Source organism: Canis lupus, chromosome 32 (genome assembly GCF_048164855.1).
Source record: "Canis lupus baileyi chromosome 32, mCanLup2.hap1, whole genome shotgun sequence".
In the NCBI taxonomy this organism is placed as follows: Eukaryota; Metazoa; Chordata; class Mammalia; order Carnivora; family Canidae; genus Canis; species Canis lupus.
In genome coordinates, this window is record NC_132869.1 from 6,042,827 (window position 1) to 6,050,712 (window position 7,886).

General features: G+C 43.2%; 1 protein-coding gene and 1 long non-coding RNA gene across 11 annotated transcripts in view; one reads left to right on the forward strand and one right to left on the reverse strand.

The window, feature by feature from the left end:
• Window positions 1–7,643, reverse strand: part of AQR (aquarius intron-binding spliceosomal factor) — a 99,405-nt gene extending 91,762 nt beyond the window's left edge. Inside the window, exons 1-2 of one of the 2 annotated variants that reach the window (XM_072808615.1) lie at window positions 7,419–7,643; window positions 3,239–3,295 (exon numbers count right to left, since the gene is read on the reverse strand). In XM_072808615.1, coding sequence (XP_072664716.1) covers window positions 3,239–3,295; window positions 7,419–7,493 — 132 coding nt within the window. In that variant the 5' untranslated portion in view covers window positions 7,494–7,643. Of the gene's footprint in view, window positions 1–3,238; window positions 3,296–7,418 lie in introns of those variants that run through there. The other variant, XM_072808616.1, reaches the window with a different exon arrangement.
• Window positions 6,262–7,886, forward strand: part of LOC140622850 (uncharacterized) — an 82,673-nt gene continuing 81,048 nt past the window's right edge. For 2 of the 9 annotated variants that reach the window (XR_012022521.1, XR_012022522.1), the window contains exon 1: window positions 6,275–6,600. This is a non-coding gene — a long non-coding RNA (uncharacterized lncRNA). Of the gene's footprint in view, window positions 6,601–7,886 lie in introns of all 9 variants that reach the window. The other 7 variants (XR_012022523.1, XR_012022520.1, XR_012022519.1 and 4 more) reach the window with 7 other exon arrangements.

Here is a 7,886-nt window from a genome sequence, read left to right on the forward strand (position 1 = left end):
TGCGGAGAACCTGCTTCTTCCTTTGCCTATATCTTTGCTTCTCTGTCTCTCTCATGAATAAAGAAATAAAATCTTAAAAAAAAAAAAAAAAAGCCAGATAGACAGCAAATTGGAAGTATTAGGACATAAGAGAAGCAAATTGTATCCTATTTTGCAAATACACATGCTAAAGCCTCAGAATTTCAATTCTTTTGGGTTAGGGACCAGGATTGTGGGACACTTTAGAATTTAGCATTGATATTAGAAGCCTGGTTCATATCACCCATTTTCATTGCAGATAGCTAGAATCCTTGCCTTGGACAGCTCTAACTAAGGCTTATTACTTTTTCAATCCACAAAAAGAATCTGCTAATACAAAGTATCCCACCAGTTGCTGTAAGATACCATGTGTAAAGAATTTAGTACAAGTCCTAGCATTTCATCTTTTTTTTTTTTTTAAAGATTTTATTTTTAAATAACTTCTATACCCAATATAGGGCTCTAACTAACAGCCCCAAGATCAAGAGTTGCATGCTTTACCAACTGAGCCAGCCAGGTGCACCCATAAATCTTTAATAATAGTTACCAGCAGAAATCATAAGAGTGCTAGTGGCTGGTGATAATAGCAGTTAAAAAAAAAAAAAATTGTACTGGGATGCCTAGGTGCCTCAGTGGTTTAGCGCCTGTCTTTGGCCCAGGGCGTGATCCTAGAGTCTTGGGATGGAGTCTCGGGATGGAGTCTCCCTGCATGGAGCCTGCTTCTCCCTCTGCCTCCCTCTTCTGTCTCTCTATGTCTCTCATGAATAAATAAATAAAATATGTTTTAAAATTTAAAAAAGATACAAAATATCCTAATGTAATATTATAATATTTTAATATGGTATATATTTTATGTAGCTATAACATCTTTTAACTGCTCAAAGTAAATGTTGGTGATGGAGGAAGAGAGGGAAGCAAGAAGTCTTGTTCAATTTATTTTATTTTTTAAGGATTTTATTTATTTATTTGAGAGAGAAGAGTATAAGCAGGGGGCAAGCAGACTCCCTGCTGAGTGCAGAGCTCCAAGGGCTTGACTCTAGGACTCTGGGATCATGACCTGAGCTGTAGTCAGATGCTTAATCAACTGAGCCACCCAGGTGCCCCAAGTTTTGTTCAAATTAGATAAAATTTGTTTTTGCTTTTCTTTTTATAAAAATTCAAGTTAAACAATAAAATGAAGGGCATAATCTTCAAATACCAACCTATGATAAAGTTCTTCTAAAGAGGCAAACGGGGCACCTGGGTTACTTGTCAATTAAACATCTGCCATCTGCCTTCAGCTCAGGTCCTGATCCCAGGATCCTGGGATCGAACTCCTCATTGGGCTCACCGGGCAACCTGCTTCTCCTTCTCTTCTGTACTCCCTCTCCCCTCTTCTCTGTATCTCTCTCATATAAATAAATAAAATCTTAAAAAAAAAAAAAAAAACAGGCATACACAGCTTCATTTAGAATTATAATGATCTGGGTATAATCTCTGAAAATCTTAATCTAATTAGGTTCAACTTGATCTAGTAGTGTCATTAAGATATTCTTGTTATTAATGAAAAATGGCCCTAAGGACTCCCAGACCCCACAAATACAAACAGCATATAATAAGATAAAGCAACTCTGCTGGTAGAGTAATTAATGTAGGCCATGTTTATGACTATCCTCCTGATGAATACAAGGGATTGCTGGCAAAACAAAAATATATTTATAAATGAAGCATTTAAACTCAAATAATATACAAAATTTGGGGTTAAGTTCATTTTTACCAAGTGTGCCTAAAGCATCACAACTCAATTTACAATGACAACTTAAAGTGAGTCTTCATTAGCTGACCTTTGAACAACACAGGGATTGGGGTGCTAAACCCCTATGCAGTCGAAAACCCATGTATAACTTTTTTTTAAAGAAGATTTTGTTTACTTATTTGAAAGAGAGAGAGCATAAGCAGAGGGAGTGGCAGAGAGAGAGGGAGAATCAGACTCCCCACTGAGCAGGGAGCCCAACACAGGGCTGGCTCCCAGAACCCTGGGATTGTGACCTGAGCCAAAGGCAGATGCTCAACCGACGGAGCCTCCCAGATACCCCCATGTATAACTTCTGACTTTCCCAAAATTTAACTAATAGCCTATGTTGACTGAAAACCCTACAGATAAACAGTCACTTGACATGTATTTTTCATACTATATGTATTATATGCTGTATTCTTACAATACAGTAAGCTAGAGAAAAAAAAATGAAATCCATTAGGAAAAGAAAATACATTTATAGTCCTGTACTGTATTTATTAAAAAAAAACAAAAACAAAAACAAACAAACCCATGTATAAATGGACCCTTGTAGTTTAAAGTTGTATTATTGTTCAAGGGTCAACCATGCTTGTTAAATGCCATGCAATATGTCATTTCTAATTTTTTTTAAGATTTTATTTATTTATTCATGAGAGACAGAGAGAGAGAGAGAGGCAGAGACACAGGCAGAGGGAGAAGCAGGCTCCATGCAGGGAGCCTGACGTGGGACTTGATGCTGGGTCTCCAGGATTAGGCCCTGGGCTGAAGGCGGTGCTAAACCGCTGAGCCATCCAGGCTGCCCATGTCATTTCTATTTTATTTAAAGATTTCTTTTTAAGAATCTATTTCAATGAGAATTAATCCTACATTTAGGAATTTTTGTTTTCATTTATCCTAAATTGCTCCAACTGAATCATAAGTCCATTCCATCACTGAAATACTACTGGTCTTTGGTCATCTAATCCTCTATCCAAAACAACTCCCACTTCTTCCATCATTCTTACAAATCTTTATCTCAACCCATCAATCTAAAAATTAAAAAAAAAAAAATAGATTCTATTGTAAATGAACTGTCAAGAAATGGTATAGAAATTTTTGTATATTTACAAAGATGATCATTAGTCATTATAATAATAATAAATTTAAAACAATCCAAAAATCTATAACAGGAAAAGAGTTAAATTATATTTACAACTTTTTAAAAACTTAACACAATAAAATGATAATAGAGGTTATCTCTGGATAGTGATTTTTATTTTCTAATGTGTAACTTCTGTATTTTCCAAATTTTCTAACATGAATAATTGTCAGTCTGATAATTAGAAAACTGCAATTTTAACTTAAAAAAATATCACGGAATGTTTTTGTTGAATTAGCCCTTAAAAATGAGATAAATAAGAACATACCTATTTAAGAAGAATGTTGCGAACCAAAAATACTTACCTTTATATCAAAAGGTGATTTTTTCTTGATATGAGGAGCCCAGTATTTACATGCTAACTACAAAAGTAAATAGAATAAACAGTAAGTCACAGGTTTATACCATTGTCGAGCTAGAAGACTGAGGTCATATAGCTTATTACTAGAGGCATTGGGAGGACGAGTAATTCCATCTTCTAAGGGGACTACATGGGCATGCAGGCCAATCAGCATCCTTGGCCCCAACCCACCAAGTGCCAGTAATGCCCTGTGCACTGCATCCTACCACTGTAATTTACAAAAACAAAACATACTTTTCTAACCACCCCAAGAGAAACAGTAGGACCTAGTTAATAACCAGAGTCAAACATCCTCAGCATAGAGATAAGGAAACCCAGGAACCTCCTAGAAAGAACACCTAGAATCTAAGGATTAAGTGAGTTGCCCAAGATTAAAAGTAGTTGAAGAACTGAGCCAGTATTAAACAGATTCTAAATCTTCAGGAGTTTTTTTTAAGATTCTATTTATTTATTAATGAGAGACAGAGAAAAGAGAGAGGGAGGGAGAGAGGGAGAGAGGGAGAGAGGGAGAGAGGGAGAGAGAGAGAGAGAGAGAGAGAGAGAGAGAGGGGCAGAGACACAGGCAGAGGGAGAAGCAGGCTCCATGCAGGGAGCCTGACGTGGGACTCATTCCCAGGTCTCCAGGATCATGCCCTGGGCCGAAGGCAGCACTAAACCATTCAGCCCCCCGGGCTGCCCTTATTTTATATTTAGTTCTAAAATTCACCTAGAATGGATTTTTATTTTAGTTTTTCCCAAATGAATATTTTATTTCTCCAGCAATATATTTTTTAAAGATTTTATTTATTTATTCATGAGAGACACAGGGGGAGAGAGAGAGAAAGAGAGAGAGAGAGAGAATGGCAGAGACACAGGCAGAGGGAGAGGCAGGCTCATGCAGGAAGCCTGATGTGGGACTCAATCCCAGGACCCCAGGATCAGGCCCTGGGCTGAAGGCGGCGCTAAACTGCTGAGCTACCTGGGCTGCCCCAGAATTTTTATTTGTAAAACAGTAACCTTTAAATGATTCGGAGATACCCAGACACGCATAACAAATGCTAAAAAGTTGTAATCGATAAGCAGCTTATTACATAGCATAAAAGCTTGTATACTTTAGCAGATTAGATTTCACCCGGAAATCGTGAATTTTAAACACATATATACGATATTTCCAGGTATTTAGATGGGTATGTATATTATATAATATCAAAAAACAGTCTTATTAATACGTACTAATATTTTTTTTAGAGAAACTAAACTGCAATCTCTTGAAAAACAGAAAAACTCTGGTAAGCTGAGATACTCAACATATTTATAAAAAAGTATACCTGCACAGTGTCTAGTATACTGTAGGAACTCAAATAATAGCCAACGGATTGAGGTATGGATGTATGCATGGACAAATGAACAAATAAAGAACAATCTGAAATGTTTCCTTTTCTGAGGCTTTCCTCAATCCTCCCTGATGGTGATAACCGTTTCTTCCTCTTCTTCATTTCATAAAGAACTCTATTATAGTCTTATCTTCCTGTATTATTCATCATTTGATTGCTTATCACCCTTCCTGTCCACCTAAGCGGAACGAGATGAGCCTCCTGCCTTTGCTTCTATAGCTAACTACCTATCACGGTAAGTACACTCATAGGGCCTCCCAAGCAGTGAAGACACTGGCCCCGAGGAAGTCTCTCCAAAACAGTAACAGTTCACTTATGTCATACCTTCTCAAACTATCAATCACTCTCCAAACTATCCTATGGTATCCTCATTTCCTCATTCCACACACTAACAAGATATCTTTTACTTACCTCATACCATTAAGAGAACTGAATCTGATCTGTTTTCATGGATTTAGGATCTTCTAATCAAATATGCAAATCCTATTTTCTGATCCAAATTGCTTATTTTAAATATCTGATCTAGCTTCTCCATGGGGTCTAACCTATGACCTCTCACACACTACTACCTCCAGGATTATACTGCCCTCCCCCACACTCTTCGGCCTCATGTAAAACAGAAACTCTCTCCATTTCCCATTTACTATAGCTAAGAGAGCATAGACTGTTCAAAATAAATTTTATTGAAAGACAAAAAGGACACCAAATACAGTAGCATTAAAAAAAAAAAAAAAAAAAAACTGAATTGTCAAACTTACATGCAAGCCCAGAACCTGCTCAGGTACTCCAGACTCACATATTCTACTGCCTTCTCAATATTTTCAACTGAATGTCTACTGGGCATCTCACATGTAACAAGGCCCGAACAGAACTCTTGATACTCCCCACTAAACCCTCTCCTTTCCTTTCTCAATGTCCAAACCATTCACCTAGCTGTTCAAGATATGCCCTATTTGTCTTTTCCTCCAAACTTCCACAATCAATCAGCAAGTCCTGCTGCCTGTAGCTTCAAAATCTATCAGTCTACTCTAAGAGTAGAGGCCACCATCATCTCATACCTGGAGTCACTGGTAACCCTACTACTGCTCTCGCACTCCCACCCAGTTTCCATAGATTAGTCAGAGGATTCCTTCTAGAATATCATTCCCTGGATCGCAATTAAAATCTACTGATTGAGAATGAAATCCAAACTTATCTCTGCCTCTAAAATTGTAAGACCTCATTGTACATACTCATCTCCTACCATTCTCCCTCTTCTTTTGTCTCTAATCCTGGCCTTTGTATTCATACCATAAAGCATTTGCACTTGCTCTTCCCTGGATTGTTTCCCTACTTTCCCCAAAACTGCCTGCTTTTTTGCATTCAGGTCTTCGATCAAATGTCACGTCAGAGAGGACTTTCCTGACTGCCTTTCACACACCCCATCTCATTTTTCTGATAGCACTGATCCCTGTTTGAAACTGTTAACTTGTCGGACTCATCTCTAAAATGTAAGCTCTTTAGGTGAAGGAAACTGATAAACAGCTTTAACCACAAAAACACCGGTATGTAAGAAAAGGGAGTTGTCAGGAAAGCTTCTTCAAAGTGATGTCATAGATGGGTGACAATGAATTAACCGTATAAAGGAAAGTGGGGGGAAATGAGGATTCTGAACAACGATGAAAGACCAAGGGGTGAAAGACCGCACGGCAGATTTATATAAATGTGTTCGGTACGGCTAAAGGAGAGTTAGAGGGAGGGAGGAAACTGGATACGAGCACAGGCCAGGTCACATAATACTTCAAAGGATCCTGGTCATTATCCCAAGACAAATTAGAACTCTTCATAAAGATGTTAAGGTAACTGATACGGTCAGAATTGCATCTGTGTGAAGTCACTGGCAGCAATATGAAGAACGGGGAGGAGAAGAGCAAGAGGAAAGACCACCAGACAGGTCAGGATGCCTAGGTCCAGGCGGTCAACACGGGTAGCACGCGTAGTATACACAGAAGCAGATACGTTTAAAAGACGTTCAGAGGCAAACACGGAGTGGTTGAGGAAGGGAAGGGAAGGGAGGGCTCTAAACGGCCCTGAGGCTTCTGCCTGGGCAAATGGGAGGCAGAGGCCAGAGAGGAAAGAAGATGGGGTAACAGCTTCTGCGGGGAGCAGCCGCACTCGGCCGACACCCGCCCGCTGTGGGGGCCAAGGGCTGGGCTTCCCTGTTCCCGGCCGCCCGCGCCGCCCCGCGCAACGCCGTCACCGGGTGTGGGCCAAGGCCCTCGGGCACCACGGCTGCGGGCTTCACGGATGCGCCCGCCCGGAGCGGGGCCTTGCCAGACTCCCGTCGCCCCCCTCAGAGGCCTGGGCTGCTCCACGGCCAAGGCAAGCTCTCGTCCCCGGTCTGGCAGCCCCCGTCCCCGCTACGAAGCCTTGCCAGTCTCAGGCTGGGGTCCGTTTCTTTCTGCGAACCCGCCGCTTCCGCGACAGAGTCCGACACACAAGAGCTCGCTTAGGAGCCTTCTTTGCGTGCGTCTCTCCTCCGCGGAACCCGCGCCCTTTAGGGCAGGGCGGCCTCTTTCACGCGTCTCCGCGGCGCCCCCTGCAGCCGCCGACACGGAGCAGATGCTCCGTCAAGGCCCGTGAGCCGACGGACGGACGGACGGACGGACGCACGAACGCCTCCCGGGAGCGCCCACCCCAGGGAGAGCCTCGCCCCCAGGCCTCGGGGGTCTCGGCGGCCCTTTCACACACGCCACACTCGCCCGCGCGCACCTGGGTCACGAACTCCGCGTTGATCTGGGACACCGTCGGGGCCACGATTTTCTTGGGCTGAGCAGGGGCCGCCATGGTGGGGAGGAAAGGCCCGCCCGGGGCGGCGGTGAGCCCAATTCCGCGCAGCAGGAGCCCGCCGGCCCGGCCCGCCCTGCGCCTCGGTCTCCGCAGGCTCGGAGGGGCGCGCACAGCAGCCCGCGCGTCTCCCGGAAGCGGAGCGGAGCAGGACCGGAAGTTTGCGCGGGCGCTGGGGCTGAGCGACGGACCGCGGGGGCTGCCGCCGCCTACGCGCGCGCCCCCTAGCGGGCAGCTCGGAGAACGCACCCGGCCGTCGGGACCGGGTCTCAAGGACGCGGCCGGCAGGTGCTGTCGGGGGCGGGGCGGGGCGGGGCGGGGCGGGGACACTTGGCGGTTCTCTCGAACCTAAAAAAAAGCAGTGTTGATAAAAACATACGCTGTGAGTATGCG